The sequence below is a fragment of the Oxyura jamaicensis genome, chromosome 12, assembly GCF_011077185.1.
Source record: "Oxyura jamaicensis isolate SHBP4307 breed ruddy duck chromosome 12, BPBGC_Ojam_1.0, whole genome shotgun sequence".
NCBI classification, from domain to species: Eukaryota; Metazoa; Chordata; class Aves; order Anseriformes; family Anatidae; genus Oxyura; species Oxyura jamaicensis.
Window position 1 is genome coordinate 20,876,750 of NC_048904.1, and position 23,412 is coordinate 20,900,161.

The following is a 23,412-nucleotide window of genomic DNA, read 5'->3' on the forward strand; positions in this document are numbered from 1 at the left end:
AAGACAAGAAACGAGATGAACAGTATGCTATCATCTTCCTCTGGTTCTCTGTGATTTATATTTTCAATATCAGAGCAACTTGTAATCTTAATGGAGATAGTTAAATAAAATTTGAAGGCAAGATAGATCTTTTTTTTTAATAGTGGAGCAGACCCTGGTGAGTAGGCAAGTCCAAGTGGAAAGATCAAGCATTCTGACTCTCCAGAACTCTAAAATCGGTGTCGTCGTAGCTTATTTTACAGACTGCAGAGTGATTGAGGCAAGGATGAAGGCAGTCCCTCCAACACGCAGCCTGCCACGGCTGCCTCCTGCGCGCAGGATCAGGCCCCGGCCGCAGGTGGTGGCTCTGGCTTGGAGCCGAGCAGGAGCTCGTTTGGGAAAAAATGAACACATCTTCTGGACATGTGCCCCGGCAGCGCCTGCTGAGCACGGGCGCTGCGTCGCGGGGCTCAGGAAGGAGAAAGGTGGAGGACAGCCTTTATTAAAGTAAACTTCCCCGTGGGAGCCGGGCCGGCCTGATTTGATTGCAATCATACACACCGAAAAATTCCTCCTTTTGGATGCTTTTTCTCCCTTGAGGCCACGGGCTTGCATTCGCTGACAGAAGGTACAGTTTCTCACAAATTCAGCCTTGTATTTACAAGCTTCCTTGTGGCTTCTCACGCAGAGATAAGGGAACTACTAGATACTCAGCATTTGTTTCTTGATACATAATAAGGGGTGGCAGACAGTAAATAAATTTCGGTTAAGTATAAAGGCTGTGCAGCCGTGAGTACAGCGATAAATCGATTATTTTTATCCAGTCAAAAATATATTTAATAAGTTGTAGATACAAAGCAGGGTCTGTGGGTCATTAACTTTTGTCAGGCCGTGCATTAGTTAAACATGGGAGCTGATTTGGCTCAAAACGCATGTTTTTCTTACCCCTTAGTATAGATTGCCTTCTGTGTGAGTACCTTGAATGAAACTGCTGATAAGGAGCTCTAAATAATTCATAGCGGTGTGTAATGTTACCTCTGAGCTATGACGCATCGGAGTTAATTTCGGAGTTAATTTGGAGCTGGTAACGAGGAGTTGTGAGCCATTGTTCAGCAATACAGGCTGCACCATCACCTTGTTAGATAGTATTGGAAAATGGTTTGGCTGTTGTTGTAAATTGTCACAGCAGCATCGAATGAGACAGATCCAGTTCATTGCTGTAATGATATTTTTTTTAAAAGAGTAGTATTTGATAATTAAGAGAGGAAGCTCTTTCCTGATGCTCTCTATTAGAGATCACAGTCATGGATGTCTCCTAGCCGTACGCCAGCCTGGGGGATTGTGGAATGGCTGGAATTGAGCAGGTCCTAAAATGATTGACCTCCTGTAATGAAATCTCATATAAACGGGCACCTAAATCATCTTGTGTGCGGGGATTACCCCTTCCTGGCTTAGCATAGCCATAAATGCCCATCTGCATGTGATGGAAACTCAGGGACTGCATGAACCACAAGGCAAGCTTCCCCCAGCGTCTGAGCGAGGCTGGATCTAGCAGTTGCCATGGCAGCAGTTTGTTCTAATTGTGATCCATTAGTAGCAGCAAGGATTGGATGGCTCAAGTCATTTAGCTAATTGAATGCAAACTTGGACAGCTCTGAAGGGATAATAGACAGAACTAACACCTACCAGCGCACACCTGTAAGATGTGAATAATTTGTCCCAAGAGCTTACAAAGCGTTTCTGTTCCCTTGACGAGCCGTTTGCAGCATTGTGTTTCACCCTGGGCATGCTGCATGCCCCGGTAGTTGTGTGGGTGCTGGGACGACGGCTGGCGAGCCTTACTGTGCTACCAAAACCCTTAAAACCCATGCTGGAGTGGGAGCAAAACCATCTCAGCCTCCCCATGCGATTTTCTGCCCGAGTCCTGCTGGCCAGGCTGCAGGACGGGCGCTTGCATCCTTGCGAAGAGCTGCAACCGTTCTCCTTCAGGACTGGGAGCGGACCGCGTCGAGAAGCCCGCTGGTTCTGTGCTGCCTCCTGCCTCGCCGAGAACAGCCGCGGCGGCTCCTGGGGCTGCCTGCCGCAGCAGCCCCACCTGCGCTGTTTCTCTTTGCCTGTAGGTGCTTTTCGGCAGTAAGACGCCGTCCAAGTAATGACGTATCCTCAACTAAGAGAAAAGGAAAATTTAAAACTTCTTAAATGCAGAGAGATTTTTCCCTACTTTGCCATGGTTTAAATTCCTAAAGAGAGCTGGTCTGGAAGGAAGGCTTCGCTGCCATAACCCCCTCCTGACTCCAGCCGTCCCTTTATGCAGCTCTAAAGCACTCTTTGCATTTACATTTTAGAAAGTAAAATAATTCTCATGCTAATAAATAAATCTGAACCCAGTAAAAGTAACTGATTGGTTAGAATTAGAGAGTGCTCTTTGCTCTTGAATGCAAGCATTAGATCCCAAACCAGAGCCTGACTTCATAGTCACTCGCAGCCTGCATGCAGCCCTGTGATAATGTTCATGGGACACTCCCAGCAAGAGCGAGTTTGGTGCTAAGTCCCAAAAGCAATATGTAAATAGCCTGTTTTAAATTATAATTACATTATAATTTAAAAGGTCAGTGAAAAGCTGGCTTGCTTTGTGTATATGTACTTATCAGTGATTTTTAATAACTAGTGCTCTGCTCTTTGAGGGTCTTTAAAGAAACATGAGGTGAGATTAGCCTCTATCTGCCCCAACCCTCTGCTGGCACCCGTTTGCACTCTGAGTTCCCCTGAAAGTCTCCAAGCAGAAGTAGATCTTAATTTATATGCAATATATGGAATATATTCTCAATATCGGCCTCAGTCAAACTTCTCTGTCATTGGGAGTAAGATTCCCACTGCCTTAACTCAGCTTATGGCCGCAGGGGTGGAGGAAGCCCGAGGTGACCATAACGAGCATGGGGAAGGGCACTTCGGTTCTGTGTCTTAGATGAGCAAGGCATTTTTTCTGGGATTGGTTTGAGGTTTTGCCAGTTGCTCTCGTGCAGAAGAATCCTTGGTGGATGAGAAATCAAATTCTCCAGAGGACGTGACCAGGCCTGATGAAGAAGTTAAATATTCGGTGGTTAGGACGTTACTTTAATCTGAACTGCCTGTAACTTCATAGTAATGTCTCGGAGAAGTCCAAGAGTGTCACCAAGCTGTGTGTTCAGAAATATCTAACTGTGGCTCAAAGGTAGGTCTTCCAGCTCTGGAGGAGAGTAAGCCTTGCCCTTCTGGGAGGGCCGGGGGATTTTAGTTTGAAGGGCGATGGTTTGGGCTTGTTGGTTTTTTTTGTAAGCTGGTGTGTTGGTGCATCAGGAGGTTCGGTTGCTGAAGAGAGGGGATGCAAAGGGAATCTATTAACTGGACTGTCTCAGAAAAAGAGCAATTTTATTTCAGAGAATGCCTTCCAACTGGGTGAAAGTGACGGGATATAAATAAAACATTCATATGGCTGGAATGGGGAAGACAAAATTGAAGGTGAAAGGACAGAAAAAAAAAAACGAAGCCTGCTCTGTAAAATGAATCTTCTGTGCAGAGTCCTGCTTTTCATTAGGAGCATAGCATGGACTGAAATATCTTCCTTTTTTTTAACTTGTTAAAACTGAATTGACAGCTCGGGAAGACCTAGCCTCCATGGACCAGGACTGGCACGGGTGCTGTGCATGCACATTGTCCTTTCCAGCTCCATCCAAGCCCCAGCAAACTCGGAGAAAACACTTGCAGGGGGAGAGCTCCTCTGCAGCCCTGGCAGTGTTTAGCCCCTCTTGGAAAGGGGCTTGGCTTTTTTTTTGTTTTGCTTTGGATTTGCAATATTAGCTTACTAGGCTACTGTGTGTGCTTATAAACCTATAAAAGTGCCTATATTCCTTTTGGTTTGTACATTTTATTTTGGAAGAACTGCCTGAATGAAATGAAAGGGCTGTTTGCCCTCATAATGCAAGGCTGACTGACTTACCATCCAATAAAAGTACAGAAAATTGCAAAACCCAAACTGGTTAACAGCATGTAGTAGGGGGGAAAGCCATCAGGGCATTTGCGCCTCTCTTATTTCCAAGCTATTAATATTTTTGGCAGTGTTTTCCAGCACCGCCGAGGCAGAGCAGCGGTGCTATCGGCAGACGCTGCATTGCCATGACAACCTCGTGCAAACGCGGGAGCTGCTGCCACTTCTCAAGCCCGGCATCGCTTGTGACCTGCAGCTCGACAAAAGAGCCTGCCCGCACCGTGCACGCCGTGGAATCGCAGTTGCCCGTGCAGATACAGGCATGTTAAGTGTAAAGAACCAACCTGCCAACCCTGAAACCAGGAGCTCCCTCTGCCCCCGGACTGCCCCCCTCTCCTCGGAGGCCGGCTCCTGGCGCTGCACCGAGGCACTCCGCACCTCGTCGTTCTCCTGCAGCGTCCAGCAGGCCCCTTGTAGCAGCACTGCACGCAAAGGATGGGAGAGAAACATTTGATTCTTCTGGCACCTGTATCCCAATAAGCTATTGCAACGAGGTCAGAGTACGTTTGACTCGGCAGGTATGTTCAGCCTAAACCCGTTAGCTCCATGGGACGGGGCACGGCTGCGGGCTGGAGGCCAGAGGACCCGTGGGGAGGCCACGCTGTGTGCCCCGACACGCAAGACCACCAGTCGCTTTTCTGACACCGTGAGTTGTGTGCTCAGCTTGGCTGGAGAGGAGGCTGGCAGGAGTTTTGCTGAATTAATGCAAACTTCTGTGCTGCCGGAAAGTTTGCACCTGCAAAAAGTTTGGCACGTCCAGGTGGAAGTGTTCTCCAGAACTGTTTTATTATGCATGAATATTTATGAGGGCCGTAGTATTTTGAGCTTCCAGGTCTACCTGCCCATTTGTACGTTTACACACAGCCCACTGTTCGTGTTTATAATCGATACCTTTCACTGGATATTCACTCCTCCATCTAATACAAATGGAATTGGCTCCAAGTCATTTGACCGAAGTTTATTTCTATTCTAGAATACGTTAATAATTTAAGAAAAAATCTGAAATAGCTTTGCGCCATGTTCATTTCACAACTATTTGGTGAAGGAAAATGGTACCCGAGGTAAGGCTGTCTGGCCTCTGCCATTGCGAGCCGTGTTGGGTCCCAGGGGTGTTCCTGGAAGCGCTCAGGTCTCATGCGGCCATTTCTGCAGCTCTGCCTGGCCGGCGTTTCCCTAATGGGGTGCTTTCTTAGCTCTTCCTCAAATATTCTCTTGAAAGCTGAAGGTAGAAGTTGGTAATTTTGGTAACTGCAGGAATTAGGTTACCTGAAAAGCATCAGTTCCTGATCGCACCACCTCAAATCCCCAACGCTGGGGCGAGGATGTGAGTTTGCCTGGCTCTTGGCAGCAGCCTGTGCGTACTCCTGCGGTGGCTCCTTTGTGCAGGTTCCCCACGTGCCCTGGGATCTCAGTGTAGCTCGATGGCAGCTGGAGCTGCTCACATCAGCTGCGGAGATGCCGTGCTGCAGGCAGAGTATCCTCACCTTCTGTTGCTCAAAATTTCAAACCGAGTTTTGGGTGTTCTGTGGTGGGTTTTTTTGTTTGTTTGTTTTTTTCCTTTTGCATTGAATTATTCAGTAGTTGAAGTGAGTAAAATTAAAGATTTCTAGACTGGTGACGTTTGGAATATAAGAAGGATAGCAAAATCTATTTCATTTGAACTCTAATCTCTGGTCATGTCTAAAATGAATAAAATGCAATAAGTGTGGAGAAATATGATTTATAACAGCAGCTGAAGTCTGGCACTGAATACCCTAAAATGCCAAGATTGTATGTCAGTCAATTTAGTAGTGTAGCAGTGAAGGTGAAGAATGAAATGAAATCTTTGTCCAATGATGTAATCTTCTGAAAAAATGGCAGATAAGAATTATTTCTGGCTCCAAAAAGCTAAGTGCTGAGCCAATGAGAGAGCGAAAAGCCATTATTTTAATAATAGAAGTCAGGGATATCTATTGCTTTTGTTGCACTCTGTGTCTCTTAGTGATGTGTAACTTATTTTATAGCTATTACAACAAACACGAATGGCAAGCAAGGGACATTAGGCAGCTCCAAGGATTGGTAATGGGTGTCTGAGCTATTTGCATCTGTGCTTGAAACACGCCCAAACTCAGCTGTGACTGACATCTGCTGTCACCCAACGGCCCTTCCCTGACCCCAAACTCAGCTGTGATTGACATTTGTTATCACCCGATGGCCCTTCAATGACCCAACGAAACAACCTGGTGGGTCCTGGGACACTCCTCTTCGGGACAGACACCTGCGCTGGACAGTGGCACATCACAACTGAGACCGCTGAGGGAAAACTTCACCCATTTTATAAACCCTTCCATTGGCTGACGGACTTGTAATTAGCGCAGAAGCAAAATAGATGCATTCCGGAGCTTCCATGCTCTCCGTAGGTGTGTTAGCAGGTAGGGGACCAGGAGGGCCTGTCCTTGCTGCACCTGGACGTGGGTCGCAGCCTTGCCACCACCTCCAGCTGCCCACCCACCACCCTCCGATCTGCCACGGGACACAGCTTTCGTCACCACGCTGTACAAAACGCAGGAGAAGATGAATGCAAAAGGAGACAGCTCTTCCTCCTGTTTCATTGGTGCAGATGCACGGAGGGCCGTGCTTCAAACAGCACTATTCTTGCAAAAAGATTGTGTCGCTGGCACATCCTTCTGTGCCGGATTCCCACTTCAAAGAGACAACAAAACTCAAAATCCTCGTAAAGTCAGAGGATGCCGTCAGTTCCAGGGAGTCACAAATTCAAAACCACTTTAATCTTTTGTTGACTTAGGACAGGGCCATCACTGTTTATTTCTTGGCTGAGCAACTCCTAAACGACTCTAAGTAGTTCATAGGCATCTTTATCGTCTCTGTAACTGATACAGGAGAAAAATAGTTCTTTTTTTTTCCAGCAGATGCAGAATCCCTGCAGCATATAGTCTGTATAAACTACTTGACTCCGGGGATTGTCTTTGGTACTGCTTAATTTCTATTTTAGCCATCTGATGCCCTTTGAAAACAGCAACATGCTTTTCCGTTGTTGCTCTGTCCAATTACCTGAATAATTTAATTTCCTTCTAGATAAGCTCCTGGAGTTTCTCTGAAAGGCTGGAGAGACAAAATTCCTCCTCCATCTGCATGATAACCCTCAGAGAAAGTGCCTTAATATTTAGTATTTTGTGTTACCATGCAAGTTAGGGACATTATCCAGAAACATTTCCTTTTCTGATGTATGCAAATACCTTCCTTGCATAAGGAAGTTTCCATTATAAGAGAAGAAGCTGTATATAGTATTCATCTCAAATAGCTAAAACATTAAAAATACAGACATTTACTTCATCTTTACTCTGCATGTTTGCCTGTGAAATGCAAGCTGAAGAACTAAACGTGTCGGGTGCTCTGATTTAGGACACAAAAATTTAAGTTGGCTTTGGCAGTGTGACATTACGAGGAGCAGTTTTATACCGCGGGCAGAGGGAATTGGAAATTAGTCCTGTTGGAGCTGCGTACTGCCGTATTGTCTGCCTTTATATTTGGCCTCTGCAGGTGGTAATCCTTCAGAATATGACCCCAATTTTCCCTTTGTTATGCTAAGCCTCCTGCTGCTAGAAACATATTGAAAGGTAATTCATCACACCGTTACCTGCCTCACTCTGGCATGCAGGGTTGTCATCGGCAAGCCAGCAGCCACCAGGCGCAGCGAGCACGACGGCATCCGCAGACGTGGCTCGGGGATTATCAGCGTTATCCCCCACGTCCCCCATCCGATGGCTGGGCACTGTGTCTGCCGTGTCTTACCAGGTCCGAAGGAGGGAAGGAGATCCCACCTGGAGCTGTGGTTTGGGGCATTTCGCAGCTCCGGGCACCTTCCTCTCCCAGACCTCCGTACTTCGTAACCTGGCTTGGAGCAACCCAAACCGGGTGCGCCCGGGCCCTCGGGTGACTCAAGGAGAAGCAGGAGGCTGCCAGTGCCTGGAAGGGCAGCGGGGCGGCAGGACACGGCGTGGCTGCTTTCCTGGGGCATGCTCGGTTTGGTGGTGTAAATGCTGTTAGAACAATTTCAGACAGCTGCTGGTAGCTTGCTGTTGACACCTGGAAGAGCATCGCCTCTGTGCAGGTGCCTCAGGAAGGCGTGGATGAACGTCACGGTGCGAGCTGCGGAAACGACATGCCCGTTTGGGTAGTGTCCGAGGGCTGTCCTGATGAAACAGAAAGGTCTTTGCCTCTCTGCAGGTATTTTTTGAAACTGGTGCATGTCAGAAAGAGGCCTTATCCTCAATGAAGTAGGTTGTGCTGGGGATGGAGGTGCGTGTTGTATTGCTTCTGCTGCTCCCGTGGCAGCAGGCGAACGCTGAATTTTGGCCTATCGCAGAACGAGGACAGAACTGGGTAGCAGTGAATTATTATTTCTAGTTCTCAAAGTCAACATTTACAGAAGTAATTCTTAGGCTGAGTCCCCCGTGTGTTTACTTCTCCAGGACAACTGAATATTGACATAAAATGTGATATTTATTGTTAACAGCCAGTTCACCTTTGGTCACCTTTGGAGACAGTTGTGGAAATGTAGCTGATGAGCTGATGCTGCATCGCGTACAGTGTGCAAGGCTCGGCTTGTTTCCCCAGGCAGTTAATGACATATTTTGTTTTCTGCTTCACTGGTGGTGATTCTTCAGGTCTGAATCTTTTCTCATCTCCTATCTCATTCTTGTAGTAGGAGTAGTAATTGTCTGCAGTCAAGTGCATGAAAGAAACAAACCCAGGCCTGGTTTGGTGACCGTGACCCACATGGCATTCTTGTGGTGATCTATTATTTATTACTTTTAGAGTTTATTTGGAACTCCAAATTTTTATTTAGTTCAGCACAAACACACAGATCATATTAAAAAAAAAATAGACCAAGCAAAGAGAAGAATGATACTCATTTTATTGTTTGCAAATAATATTTATAAAAATAAAAACCTGCAGAGGCATGTTGACCTGTTGGAAGAAAGTTGTCTTAAACTGCCCCGACAAAAGCTCATTTTCCTCAGATCTTTGAGCTTATAACACTTCTTGGAAGAAGATAGGCAGCTGTTTCTCCCAGCCTGTGTGAGGTTTTCTTCGGGGCTTGCCGCATTCCCCATGGCTCTCCAGGACTCCATCCTGCTCTCAGTGTAGTGGGTAGGTGGTGCAGTGCCTGGCAGTGGGTTCGGGTTCGAAGCTGTCACCACAAGATAAATCTTTATTGCTGCTGTCACTGGGCTTCAGTGCTGTGCTGAGACAAGCTCTTGCTTGCTGAGGGCCAGCAGATAGCCGATGACCTCTGGAAAGAGTGAGATATGATTGTTATTAGTCTGTGTAAAAGAAAAGTAATTTGGGGAGCTACTTCCCGAACTTTAATCTTCTTTACTTTCATATCTCGGAAGGGGTTGTGATGCTATTTGGTAGGTCCCTGCTTTTTCTGCGGAACTATTTTTGTTTTTCCATTACGCTGAAATATATCCGCAAAGTTAACTGGCAGTTTTTTCTGATCTACCAGATATAACGTTGTGAGATGTTCCAAAGGACGCTAACTTAATAGGCAGACTATTTTCACTGATGAAAGCCATCCAACCTCAGGTCTGCTGTAACTAGCCAGTAAAATGGTTCCTGTCAGGCACACAAAGCTCCTCTCCCAGCTGCAGAACAAACATGTTTTTTAGTTGAAAATCAATTTGCAAAGAAAAAACGTATGCTTACCTCATCACCTTTTAATTCTACTTCAGTCCATTTGATGCCTATTGAATTGTCTTAACCGCAGGTGCATTACATATTTCTGTACAGTGGCTGCAGCAGATAAATGTAGGGGAGGTAGAGGTTAATGTGCACGATATGCCATAGGCATTAGCAGGTGAGCAAAGAGACTGCAGAAGGGCATTTCAGGTTGAATCTGTAAAATCTAAGACCTCCTCCTAACCCCAGCCCCAAGCAGCTCAGTGCCAGGACCACGCTGCTGCCCTTGCCCCTTGCCCTGCCCCAGGCATGTGCCCAGCACGGCTGGTGGCGAGCTTGACTGTGCCTTCACTAAGCCACCCCGGCGCTGCCAGCTTGCAAAACAGCCAAGGCTTAAAGGGAAATTTTCTGAAACTAAAATCCCATCATTTCCTCCAGTGTCACCTTTCATGTAATTACCAAGCGCAGAATTTTTAATTAAGTGGTGTGACTGATTCTGTGACATTCCCACAGACATTTCACAAAGGCTATTTGCGTGCCTTGCTATCTTGTACAGTAATAACTGCAATCAGCATAACTACTATGATTTGTTTATCAAACGTCCCTTGGGTAGCATCCGTTGTCATCTGTGAAACTTGGTGTGAGCATCACAATTTACATACCACTGCCTGGCTCACGGCACCGTTGCTGAGGCACCACCGGTGCTCACCTCCGCAGGAGAGCGCGGTTGTTCCGTGTGCTGTGAGAAGCACCCAGCAGGCACAGCAGCACTAAAAGCACGGCTGTTGACTACTTTCTCCCACCCCAGTAACATCTTTCCTGCTCGCGTAAGTTAATTTGTCCCCAGCGGTCAAGAGCGTTATATTTTTAAAGTCACAAAATTCTGCAAAAATCAGGGATCAAAAGGTGCAGTTCTTAAGCAAGAATTAACAGGTTGAAAAGGGAGGGGAAAAAGGTGTCTCAGATAATCGTCCGTCCGTACCCCAGCACAGAGGGAGTCCTGAGGGTGTGCGTGGCTGCCCTGCTCTGAATTACAGTGCTTGGTTGCTCAACCTCGCATCCTTTAGTGTCTGTGGTAAGTACACAGCTCGCGTGTGTTGGCACGCGCACGCACCTTTCACCACGAAGATAACCCAGCGCTACCAAAGCACGCTGAACTACAGGCGCAGCGTGGGTTGCAGTAGTGCCATTAGGAGCCTAGGCTACAACAGTGGCAAATGCTGTGCTCGCCGTCTCTCGTCTGTTAAATGACCTCCTGCACCTGCACATCTCCGTCTTCAGGATCATTTGCCGGATGTTTGCCACTTTTGTCTAAAAAGCGATCTTCCTGAAAACTAGCTGGGAGGATGCTGGAGCTTGGTGTCCACAGGGTGTATTTTTTTTGTTGGTGGTGGGGTTTGGTTTTGTTCTGTTTTCCCAAAATAATGTTAGCTTGAAAGAAAGGGAAACCACTTTCCCTAAATGCTGCTAAAACCTAATCAGGAAAAGTTTTTTTTTTTTTTTTTTTTCCCAAGGCTGCTCTATTCTCTAAAGGGCACTGCTAAATGACAACTTTAGCAGATTATGATGCTTAAAAGGATGGGGATGGAGGCAGGGGTCCTGGAAGTCGTCAGCAGATAAGCTTCAGGGCGGTGTGGTATTATTTGCAGTTGAGCTGGTAGCATCCAAGTGAAGAAAGCAAGTGTATGTCTGTATCTGCAGGAGCCAGCGGCAGGAACCCGAAATGCATGCGTGTGCTGTTGGAAAGCCTCAGTGGGGCGTGAAAACAGGATTACCGAGCCAGGTCGGTAAAGAGAGCTGACAGGATTGCTTCACACGAAATATTTTATATTTCTCTGACAACAGAAGTGCACATTCCTTGTGGAAAGTCATGGTTGCCTGCGTAAAGCTGCCGTTGCCTGAGACATCCATAAATCAAGCTGTCTGGGGACAGGGGAAGGCACGAGCAGTGCCAGCAGGGCGCCTTTCTCCGCTCAGGGCACGGCGCTGCCTCCCCGCCTGGCACAGCCTCGGGGGCCCGGAGAGGATGCGGGAGGCTGCCTGCTGCCTGTCCCTGAATTCGGGTGTTTTCAGGGGTGCTTTGTGACTGGAGAGCTTTATGCAGTGGCATCTGCCCTGGGTCCTGGCCAGGGTACCAACAGCCGGTGTGGCCCTGTGAGAAACACGACGTGGCCCCTTGGTTGGGTGGGTGACAAATGGCCTTGTTTGGAGGCAGAAGGCACTGGTTCTTCCTAGGCAAAGCTGATTTGCCATTGTAAAAGTACAAGCAAAGCCTCCACTGGAGAGAAAAAAATAGATACTTTCATCTTTTTTTCATTTGCCTTTAAAATGCTGTGGTAGCTTTGGTGGGTAAGGGAGAGCATTAGGCACTGAAGTGCCTGAGAACAAATTTATATTGAAGTCTCTTTGCTTTCCATATATTTGCAAAAACATAATGCAGTGGGAGCTAATTTTAGTTTTCATTAAAAATGTTTCTCATCCTTATGTTTGCACAACATAATGTAGGGGATGAGATGAATCTGCAGATGACCTGCAAGAGTCTTCTGGGAGATTTATAAACTGTCTACTTCATCTATAAGAACATTTGTTTTAATTCCCGTATAAAAGTGAGATAAATTGGTTTGTGATAACACAAGTCCAAAAATATCTGAAATTACCCATTTATTTCCATATTACAAAATAACACAATTCACTGCCTAATTAGAAAGCTGAATTAGATGAAAGGAGCAGTTGCTCCTGATTAGACTATGAATGCAAAAATTAGCCTACAAAAAGTGCTGCTAACTAAAAAGACTTGTCTAAGAAATGCTGCTCTAAGTTCAGTTATTATGGGCCAGCAGTTGGAAATCTACCCGCCGCATTAGTGAAGACTGATAGGTCTGATCCTGCGGTGCTTTGCTTCTGAAAGCAATCCTAACTCATGCAAAATTGTCCATTGATGTAGCTGGTGCTATAAAAATTGCTGGTTCTTAGATGTGTGTATTCAGGACCAGTCTAATTTTCTCTCAAGGTTTTTAAGGTAATTTTCATCACTTGCATGAATAAAGCAAGAATCTGGAAAACATAGAAATCTAAAATTCAAATGGAAATCCTTTATGTAAAATAAATGATAGAATCTAGGTGTCTTTGCATGTGAATGATATCCTTAGGGTTTAGTTTCTCCAGTGCACTGCTTCAAAGTCTGAGGCATTTGTAACGGCAGCCTGTTACGTTTAACATTAAGTTAAAATTCGTTAGAATTTAGTGCCTGATGGAGAGAGGAGGGGAGAGGGAGATGTGAGAGTAACCCTCCAGATTGAGTTTCCCCGGGTGGTGCAGCAGGACTGCAAACCTCCACAGATCTGGGCTTGCAGACCAAAGTGGCATTGCTGTTAGAAAGCTTTGGTTTCCACCAGAACTACTTAGTTCAATCCCAGTACCCGTTCAAGTCAAGGTGGCGCCTCTCACGCTAAATCTGAATCTTAATTTCTTAATTTTATCTCAGGTTTGGAAGCTACGGGGTTTCACTAGCCACCTATAAAAGGCATGCAGGACTTCCGTTGTCAGTTAAATCTTACCCTTTGTATTTTAAATCACCAATTTCCATTGATCGAAAATGCTTTCAGAGAGTTTATCAGAAGAACTGAAATAAGAAATGAAATAGTTTCATGTAAACTGCATTTTTATGTTTGACTGGTAAAACCACAAAGCAGAGATAAAATACATAAAACTAAGGTTCTGCATAATAAGCGTATCTATTAGTTTCCCTTATCTGTATAAAGCTCCCATTTGTCATGAGAAGCATTATGTGTCACTCATCTTGCCTTGTTCTGCAGAAGCTCTCTTCTCGCTCTCCTTTTATCTCCCATCAGCATTTGCAAGGTAGCATCACGCTGCAAGACCCCACTGATTAAATAACAGTTTAACCCTCAGCCCCGTAATAGCATGAGGAAATCAGAATTAATGCCTGCGTGCACCTAGATAAAAATGTTTTCTGGTGCTCTGGAGGATGCAGCATTTGGGATGGAAGGGTTTGGGATGGAGGCAGTGTTTGGGATGGAAGGATTTGGGATGGAGGTAGTGTTTGGGATGGGAGGCGTGCTGGTGGCAGCCAGCTGCTCCTCCCCGAGCTGTGGTGATACAACGTCGGACTGCTTACCTGGCAAGTTCGTCAAAACTCCCTTGGGGAGCTGCTGGTTTTGTTGCTGAAGAAGAAATAGGATTTGAGTGGAGAGAATCTGCAATCAAACATAGGTGTGCTGATTCTGTCTGTGGAACATGAACAGCTAATTGTGTGTTAGGCTGGCAATGCTGTGCCAGTATGCCAGCACTTTTTTTTTCTTTCCTTTTTCCCCCTGTCCTGTGGTCCAAATTCCTGCTTTTTCTCTAAAGGTTTTTATGATCTCTAGGAAAGTAAGTCAGAAGTTAGTTGCAAAATATGACTGTGTGTTTTTCACCCTATGGCCTCCTGACGAGGCACGCTGCGAGCCGAAGTTGTTTGTGAATAGCGCTGAGCCAAGCTCCCCTTAGCGGCTCCCACGTGTGCTCCGTACTGGTGGCAGAGCCCCACGGCCCTTCTCTAACCTCGTAGAAACGCAGCTCTCATTCTACTTATTATACATTCCCTGCCTGTCAGGTTTAGTTATGTACCTCGTATACAGGAGCACGTTATTAAGTGTGTTACAGAGCCATGTCCTTCTCAGACGAAACCAGAAGGACTGCAGATGTTGCGTTAGCCGGCTTTCTTCCGGATTATTGACAGAGAGGTATGTGGCCTGAATACTGAGCTGAGTCCGACAGTCCCTAGGTGTAAGGTAAGTTGTCATGTATGCAGCCCACAGCTTCCCCGGCTTCAGAGGCGCTGTGTGCCTGCAGCTCCCACCAACTGCAGGAGCTCTTTACGAGCTAGAGACAATAATTACCTTACTTAGCGAGGATGAAAGCTGGTAGAAGTTGCAAACATCTTGAGGATAAAGAGGGCATCTTCCTGCCTGTCCTTCAGTCCCTAAATTTCCAATTTCTGAACAGCTATTAATTTCATATTTAAATCAGTGTTATTTACACCAGTGCGATGCACTTGACCCCGGCTGAGTTACAGGGCATTTACTTGGATGTAACCGAAAGGATTAGCTCCAAGGAGACTAATGCACCACAAACTGCCCTGTTTAAATGTCCTTATAAGATGAATATGCGCTGTGCTTATATACATAGAAATAAAGACGTGGAATATACAAATGTAGTGAAACAACATTCAGCGGCAAGGAATAAGGTGAAGAATAACTAGACATGCGGTAACCCTGCAGAGAAGAGCAGCAGGCAGCAGTGCTGCCCTACTGCACAAAAATAAAGCAGGGCTTTGCACTGGCTGACCCCTCGTGCTGCCTTCCAGCCTCGAATTGTGTGGCTTGGCTCAGCGTTTCTTCACAAAATGTGAAGGGTTATTTCCTAGCGTCCTGGCTTTGGCAAAATACTGATAACATCAGTGTCATTTCCTTCTGATAATGAGTAAACAGGAGCTGAGAAGGCACTTTAGTTTTTGCCTGTGTGCATCAGTATAGAGAGATGTCTGTGCACAGCATGTTTTTTATATTTTCCATAATGCATTTTATTGCTTCCAGTGGTCATCTTAATCAGTATGATAGCAACAATTATATAGCTATAACTAGCAAGTCTGGAGACGTTCATATTTTTCCAGATATGAGAATTTGGAAATATCTGGGCAGGGTCAGCATTTTACTTTGCCATTATATTTATTTATGGAGCTTTTCCATCAGAAGTTCAAACTGATTAGCACTGAACAGAAGGAGAAGAGAAAATAGTGTTTTGAAGGAATTACCCACAATGTGTAATAATTTTTGCATGTGTATGGATTTGCCACATATTTAATTTTTAGGCAGGATCTGTAGGAAGTTTGCTCCTTTTTCAGCTCTCTCACACCTGCGTTGTGCTGTCTGTGCATTTTAACTCAGGAAAATCCTTTCAAGTTACAAGAATTGTTCTAGTCCATATATCAAGCGTGTCATCTAAAAAGATAATTAAAAGAAAAAAAAAAAAAAAGCTTTTCTAACCCTATGTATTTGCAGAGTATGCTTTAAAATACTTGTGGTTTCCTTGAATGCTGATCTCATGGGAGTAGCTGTTCTCTGACTTGTATATATACATTTTTTTCATAATAAGCATAGCTAAATGACAGGAGCACACAAATTATTATGTGTTTTCTGCAGTTATTTCAATGAATTGTACAGAATTGAAGTATAGTAAAAACAAGAAAAAAAAATATTTTTTAAACAAGGTAAGTTTTTTTTTACTAACCTATATTATAGTTTTAGCGTTCTTTATAACGTAGAGTAGACCTATGTTTAAATTTATACCAGCACTATTGAAATCCACATCTGTTCTTCACTCCTTAAATAATAATTTTAAAAAAGTTATGCTGTAAGCGTACCAGAACTTGCATTGTTAAAGGCACTGAGTGCTTCTAGCGCTGAGCCTCCGAAGGGGCTGCTGATACCCCGCTGCTTGGTGCGCGTTGGAATTTTGCAGTGTGGAAGTCTCGCCCCTTTGGTTGAAAACTCATTAAAAAATAAAAATAAAAATAAAAAAAAATTAAAGGTTAACAAGTTTAGCACGCAGTGTCACAGCCCCCGGTCAAAGCACCAGCACGAATACCGGGAACCGGGCCAGCCCACCCCACCTGCCCGCTGTGGTGTCACCGCCGCACCTCCCGGAGGCCCCAGGAGAGCCGGGGCTGCACGGGCTTGCCTTGCCCGCTGTCTCCCCGCTGCTCACCTTTCTGCTGCTCCTTGCAAGGCACAGTGCTCTGCTGCCCCGTGTTTAGCCCACCGCGGTTACTGTGATCGTATTTAATGCTCTCTCTCTGAGTACTGCAGCCTCCTTCCCAGTCATCTTATTTGTAATAGTGCCTCATGTGTTCTGTCTCCTAGCTCTACATACAAACTACCACGCTTACAATATCCATGAACCTAAGTGCTTCAGTGGCCCTGGGGATGCTTTACATGCCGAAAGTGTACATCATCATCTTCCACCCCGAGCTGAACGTCCAGAAGCGGAAGCGCAGCTTCAAGGCTGTGGTGACGGCAGCGACGATGTCGTCCCGGCTCTCGCACAAGCCCAGCGACAGGCCCAACGGCGAGGCCAAGACGGAGCTCTGCGAGAACGTGGACCCCAACAGTGAGTACCCGCCTGTCCGCGGGGGGCTGTGTGTGCTGGAGACCGTGAGCGATGCCTGAGTGCTTAGCGTCCTTTGGCCTTTGCAATTAAAGATTTTCGAGGACTCGATTTTATTAAATTCTCTCTTCCCTCCTCGCTTTTTTGAGCTGTGCCAAGTTGGCAGCAACTCCTCGCACAGGGTGTGGTAGCCGTGAGGGACTCCTCCTCCTTCCCCTCCTCGTGAGTGGCAGAGCAGCAGCATCCTCGAGCTCCTGCAGCATCCTTCAGCCTGGGGCACGGTCAGCCCCGGCCGGTGCAGTTCCCGGGATGGAGGGACAGGTGCCAAGCTCACCCGTAACCCTGCTAACCTGAGCTACGATTATGTTTTCCACAAATTTTCTTTGCAAAAAAAAATCTCACCAGCCCAGAAGTTCCTCTTTAGGGATTTTATCCGGTCTTGTAAAAGTGAATGCAAATCTTGTCATTGATTTAAGAGGATAATAGATCGAAAAGATGCTTCCAATTTCCTTAATGCACATAGCATGGTATATTGTAGCACAAAATTACATACTGAGGCCATCAAATTTGATTTGCATTTGAATCTGGAGGGAGCTGAGGAAGGAGACAGCTGCACAACTTTGTAGCATATTGGAAAGGTTTAGGCATGTCTGCAGTTTTTATGAAAAACAGATCTGAATGTGGAGAAATGCCCTCTCCTTGCCCATGATCCGTTCATCCATTTGCTGCTGAAATCCCTGCCACTTCTTGTCTATTAAACTGCTGTCTGAATATCTGCCTCAAAGCAGAAACTCTGCTGTCAAAGCAAAGTGGGAACAGCTAGCAAATTATTGACACAGCACTTTTCCTCCCTTTATTCACCCCTAGAGTGTGTTTCTGTGGTGCCTTATCATACAGGTATACAAAGCATATTCTAACTGGAAAAACAGAATTTGTCTTCAGAAGCTGTGAACTATCTTACGGGGCTGGCAGAAGCAGGAGACAGCGAGGAAATGTTTCTGACAAATTAAGGACCGTCCCATGCCTCCTCCGAGCACAACCTTCACCGCATGAGGAAGGAGATTTATTTCCTGCCGTAGGGTATTAGCCAGCCGGAGAGCTGCAGAGCCCTCTGCCACCTCAACTGTCTGCGAGGCAGCAGAGCCCCCCAGTAGGAAACCCTTCTGCTCTCTGTCCCTGGGTCTTCTCCACGCTGTGGTGCTGGGGCCGAGCCCCCCCTGTGCAAGCAGGGCAGCTCCTCGCGGTGCCCGGGGAGGCTCGCGGCCAGAGGGGCCAGGCCTGGGGGCGAGGGGGAGCGAGGAGGAGGAGGAAAGGTGGGGAGGGAAGGGGGTCCCAAAGGCAGCTAGCAAATACTGAAGTGCATTTCACTAATTCCTGGTCTGGTCAAATGAGGTGGAGTGAGCTTCTCCTTCCGAAAAATTAAAATGAAATAAAAATTTTCCTTTAAGGACATAAACCGGAAGAAGAGGGGAAAAAGTTCTGATGATGAAACATTTGATGAAGAAATAGAGGTGTTGCCCTGTGGGAACTGGTTTTTGGTGGTTTCATATTCCTGGTTTTCCCTTCTGATTTCTTTTTCCTGTTCTGCATCTTATTCGCAGTTTCCAGACTTCTGAGAATACGTTCCTCCCCTCCTCCCAGAACAGTCAGATTTTCCCTGGGAAGGAGATGTTTTTATTAAAAAGAAATAGTGCCCAGTTAAAACCCAATATTTATTACAAAACAACGTTTTCTCACCCAGGGACTATATGCCAGAATGCTCTTTTAAGAGGCAGTAAAAGCAGTGAGGGGCAGATTCCCCCGCTTGCCGCGGTGTGCAAGCTTCTGCCTGAAGGATCCGGCCTTCAGTCCTGGTTTTGTGAACACTGAGGGAAAGCTGGTGTAAAGTTCTCTGGGAGGGAAGCCGTCACAGCTTCGAAATTGATGTACGTGACTGGAAAGTGATTTCTGTGAGCTCCTTGGCTTACGTGGAAGACTCTGAAGCATACCCATTTATTAAACTTAGCCAGTCAGGAAACATGCAACCGTATTAATTTAAATGTCTTTCTCCAAATGCTGAGCTTTTTAATATTTAAGGTTTGCAAAACAAACAAACAAAACAAAACAAAAAGCATGTATTTTGGCATCTTTTTGAAAGTGGTGTTGACCCCCTTGCCATTAAGAGGAGGTGGGGAGCTGGGCCATGGCTTGCACAGGGCTGGGCACGCTCTGGCTGCCAGCTCTGCGACAGGCTCCTTGGAAATCTCTTAGGCTGAAAGTTAATTAATGAAGGGCAGTTAAGCACGGAGTCTGAGACTCGCCAGCAGAGTGGAAACAAACTTAGCTGCAGACCTGCTTAGCTACCAGGTGTTTTCTTGGAAGCATAAAAGGGCAGTTGGGTTTTTCAGCTTGATTTTCTGTTGTGTTTCCTGGTGATGCTGCTGTTCGTGGCTTGCTCAGGTACTGGAGACTGGAGTTGCCATTTCTATTGAAAATACACAAATATTTCATATCTTATAAGAACAGATTAACAATGAGATATCAGCATGGGATTCATGTACCTCCAAACATTGGGGAATTTGGTGACTAAGCCCAAATTTCAAGCCTGTCCCACTTATATGGCCTATAAACAGAGTGAAAAAGCAAAATGTGGATGGTTCTACAGAAAGAAAGCCTTGCACAAAACCTATTTTTTTTAGTATTAGCCTGAAAAGACCTCCTAATGAATGGAAGATCTGCACATAAAACTGGTCAGGCTGTCAATTACCTGAGGCTTCAAGAGCTGGTGAGCCCCCGCAGCAGTGCTGAGCTCCGGGTGGAAGTGGGGCACGTGAGCCTCAGCTGGCGGGGAGGGCTCCGAGCTGGGCGAAAAGGTGCTGAGCACCTAGGAGAGGTGGGCTCAAGCACTGAGGTTGCAGAATGAGTATAAAAGAAGAAGCTGTACTAGTGTGGGAGGAAACCGTCTTGAAATGCAGTGACCTTATATCGTGCCCACCAGGAGCAGGGACTCGCAGTGTTGCAGCTTTTGCTTTAAAATGCCTTAAAGTGAGAAATTTCACAAGCTGAGCTCCCCGGCCCTGACCTGGGACGGCTTCCATGCTGAATCGGATATATTAAGGCCAAGCTTCTCAATCTATAGCTGTGCTCCTTGTGACAACTCTCTTAATCATTCCAGCTTGCCATCTGGCATGTGCATGCTTTTACTCATTCAACATCTTTTTTCTGCTAATACATGTCTGCATCCGAAATGTTTTGCGGCAGATTAAGATGAACAGAATTTGGTGCGCAGCAGCTTCTGCCTGTGTAACAAGTTCATTCTGCTCTTGTGTGCCCTTGGCCAAATTTCTCGGTGTTTGGGAAGATGTTTATCATCGAGCCTGAAGCTTGCGCTTCTGCTGGGCTCTGTGTTTGTGTCTGCTGCAAGAACAGGGTCAGAGCCCAAGCAAACATTTGAACCTCCAACCCGTACTTAACTTATATTGAGATTTACAGGTAATTACTCCTTCTCCTTAGCAACTTGCTTTAATTTGTGGCTTTCCCAAACACAGCAACAGGGAGATCAGCTGTTGTTTGGTAATGAGGTGGTTGTGCTTCTTGTGGGCTGCACCAGCAGACCTTCCTGGGCAGGCATTTGTTTTATGGCAATTTCCCTCTTTTAGCACCGGTGAGAAGGGAACACAGTGCCCAGAGCTGCCTGGCTGTGCAGTGCAAGTGGCTCTTCTGGGCAGCTGCTCGCCCGCATGAATTGGGGTGGGCTTGGCAGTGTGGGGAGGATTGGCCTCCCACCATCCCTGTTATCAGTCTCACCACCTGTGAGAGTGGCTGTGGTCAAGTTCACCCTCATATTTTGCTCTTCTCGGAGCTGATAAAGCTCTGAGATCAAGATGAGTGCTGCGGCAATGCCCATTAGTATAGGGTAGTGAACAGGAGGCGTGCAGCATCTCTGGCCAAGAGTGAGGACATCAAAGTGACAAACAGCTGGACAGGAAGGGCACCTTGAGGGATGACATTCAGGGAGTTTAGCTGAGATCTGTTGAGGAGTGGCAAAGGATTGGTGTCCCCATGTGCTTGCCAGAAAAGTTAGGGTCTGAATACCTATAAGGGTCTGATTTTCAGTAGCTTTGTAAGTCCGTGGGCTTTCAAGTTAACAGGTGCTCTGAGGGCTCAATACTTATGCAGGCATCTTCAAGATTATTTTTTTTCTCTTTTCCTTAGCATTACATAGAAATTACTTGGCGGATGATTCTATTTTCAGGAGTGGAGTGCAATCCCTGCCCATTTTCCTAAACAGAACAGGAATCATTTGCAAGTTTCCATTTTAAAACCACGCTTTCCTGAGTGCTGCAAGCTTCTCTCTCTCTGACCAGCATGACAACAAGAACAGTGCATGTCAGTTCTCATTTTTCTCCATGTGTTGGGAATGGACATTGACTTCATCATCAGTAAGCTGTGAATAGTGTATGTGGGCTGCAGACACCTCTGCAGATGTATGGGCACCGCTATGCAAATAGTCCCGTGCTGTGCTTGTGTATTCATTCGTGCTGATCCTTGACATCACTGATGTGGCATTGCTTGTTCTATCGTTCTAAGAGAAAAAACTGAAATGGTTGTTGATGATGCTGAGGAACCCAAGAGCGAGTGCGTGGACAAAGAGGGACTGGGGAGTGTTAAATTGAAACCAAAATGCTGCAGAGTTTGTCAAGGGGAGAGGAAAAAAAGTCAACCAGACCTGCCCTTTTGTAGGCAGCTGCTCCCATGTTGAGAGGTACCTGAACTTCTGTGACCTGGTTCATTTATTTCCAGCCCAGAGCTAATTTTGTGTATTGGCATCTCTCAGCTTTCCACTATCGCTGCTCTAACCCGATCTCTTCAGTCAGATTAATATCTTGGCCTCAGAGACAGGGCAAAATTTGAAGAGTTTGTTGTGAACAGACGCATTATACATACCAATGTATTTACTTTTCCTGTAGACTGCATACCACCAGTAAGAAAGAGTGTTCAAAAGTCTGTTACTTGGTACACTCTTCCACCTACTGTATAGCTTTTGCCTGCTTTCCAAAAAGGTAAGGAAAAAATCCAGCTTCTTTTTATTTCATTCTCAAATTATTATTATCGTCATAATATACATGAGTAAATGAGGAATGTGCATTAGTGCAGCCTTGTCAAAACAAGGATCTGTCTTAAAAATTGTTCACACATCCATTATCCAAAGCTCCCACGGGAAGGGCCTGCTTTGGGAAGTGAAAGCCCAGGGCTTGGGCGATTTTAACCCCTGTGCTGCAGGGAAATGAGCCTGGCGGTCCTCTGCGTCCCCTCGGTGGAGGTGGATCCCAGTGAAGCCTTTGGAGATGTAGGTATTTGATAACAATTTAAAAAGGAACAAACAAATCATCAAAATTTAATTATGGCAATCAGATCTAACAGCTAACAAAATGCTTTCTGAGTCACTTCTAGCTGCCTTACCAGCAGGGTTGCCTGGCAGCGTAAAAATAACATATGCAAATGTGTGAGCAGTCTTCTTTACTCTAACATTATAAATTGCTCAAAAAAAGTTTGCAAACTATTTTTCCATTTTGTTATTATTTTTATTTTTTTCCCCTGTGGCTGATCCCAGTGACCACTTCCAAATAACCACAAGTGAACAATTTTTGAGTGCTGGCTTTTTCTAAGTGTTGTGACTGCCTCCGTGGTGATCATGTGAGCTAATTTTGTATTTGTGACTTCATCACGCAAGGAATTACTGTTTTTCTAGTGAAATTAGGGGAATGACAAAGCGTTCGATATTGGAGATAACTAACAGCCATTAACAAGTTCTCATATCTGCAGTTGTGTCTGCTCACACAGCTTTGCTGCTGCTTTGAGGCTGTGGCCAGGTATGAAAGGCACTGGCCTGGATACCGTGGTACTGTGCACTCGGGGCTGGAGGAAATTGCTGTATACAGCCTTCCAAACCTTGTTTAGCTGATCCCTAATAGGTGGGAACTTGTATCAGCAAAGGTAGGAATGTAGCTAGAATTGAGTCTCTGAGTTGCAGGGAAAAAAAATCCCAAGCACTAATACCTTTAGCGGGTGTAATTTGCCACAGCTCCAGTTTCAATTCAGCTCGAGTTCTTGTGAAGTGTTCAAATTGCTTTTTATTGTATTTGAATCATGCCTGTTATTCTAACTTGCACAGCTCAGGCAGAAAGCCTTATTTAAGGTGTGAAGCTCTTCATGAGCATCGGAACGACCTGACTTACCCAGGGGCTGAAGTCAGAAAGGTTGACGGGGACTGGTGTTGAGGGAAATATAACAAAGTAGTTGGAGAGGAGAAGGGGCCACTCAACGTATTATTGCAAATCTAATGTGAAAGAGTAAAGAGCAACTACATGAAGATGAAATTGCTAAAGGAAGGAGATCGGTAGAATAAGTGGGCTATATAAGAGATCTCACATCTTGGGAGAAATCACTTTTTTTCTATAAAACTAAAAAAAAAAATGTTTAAAATGTAAAACACTAAGAGCTTACATGTTTCTAAAAATAAATATAACGTTGCTGTATAACATAAGGAACGGGTATCTGCAAAGGCACACAAATAA

At 45.6% G+C, this 23,412-nt stretch overlaps 1 protein-coding gene across 4 annotated transcripts in view; it reads left to right on the forward strand.

The window, feature by feature from the left end:
* GRM7 (glutamate metabotropic receptor 7) overlaps nucleotides 1-23,412 on the forward strand; it is a 259,133-nt gene that overhangs the window by 215,145 nt on the left and 20,576 nt on the right. For 2 of the 4 annotated variants that reach the window (XM_035338059.1, XM_035338062.1), the window contains 2 exons: nucleotides 16,612-16,858; nucleotides 21,805-21,897. In XM_035338059.1, the coding sequence (XP_035193950.1) occupies nucleotides 16,612-16,858; nucleotides 21,805-21,875 (318 nt within the window). In that variant the 3' untranslated portion in view covers nucleotides 21,876-21,897. Of the gene's footprint in view, nucleotides 1-16,587; nucleotides 16,859-21,804; nucleotides 21,898-23,412 lie in introns of those variants that run through there. The other 2 variants (XM_035338060.1, XM_035338061.1) reach the window with 2 other exon arrangements.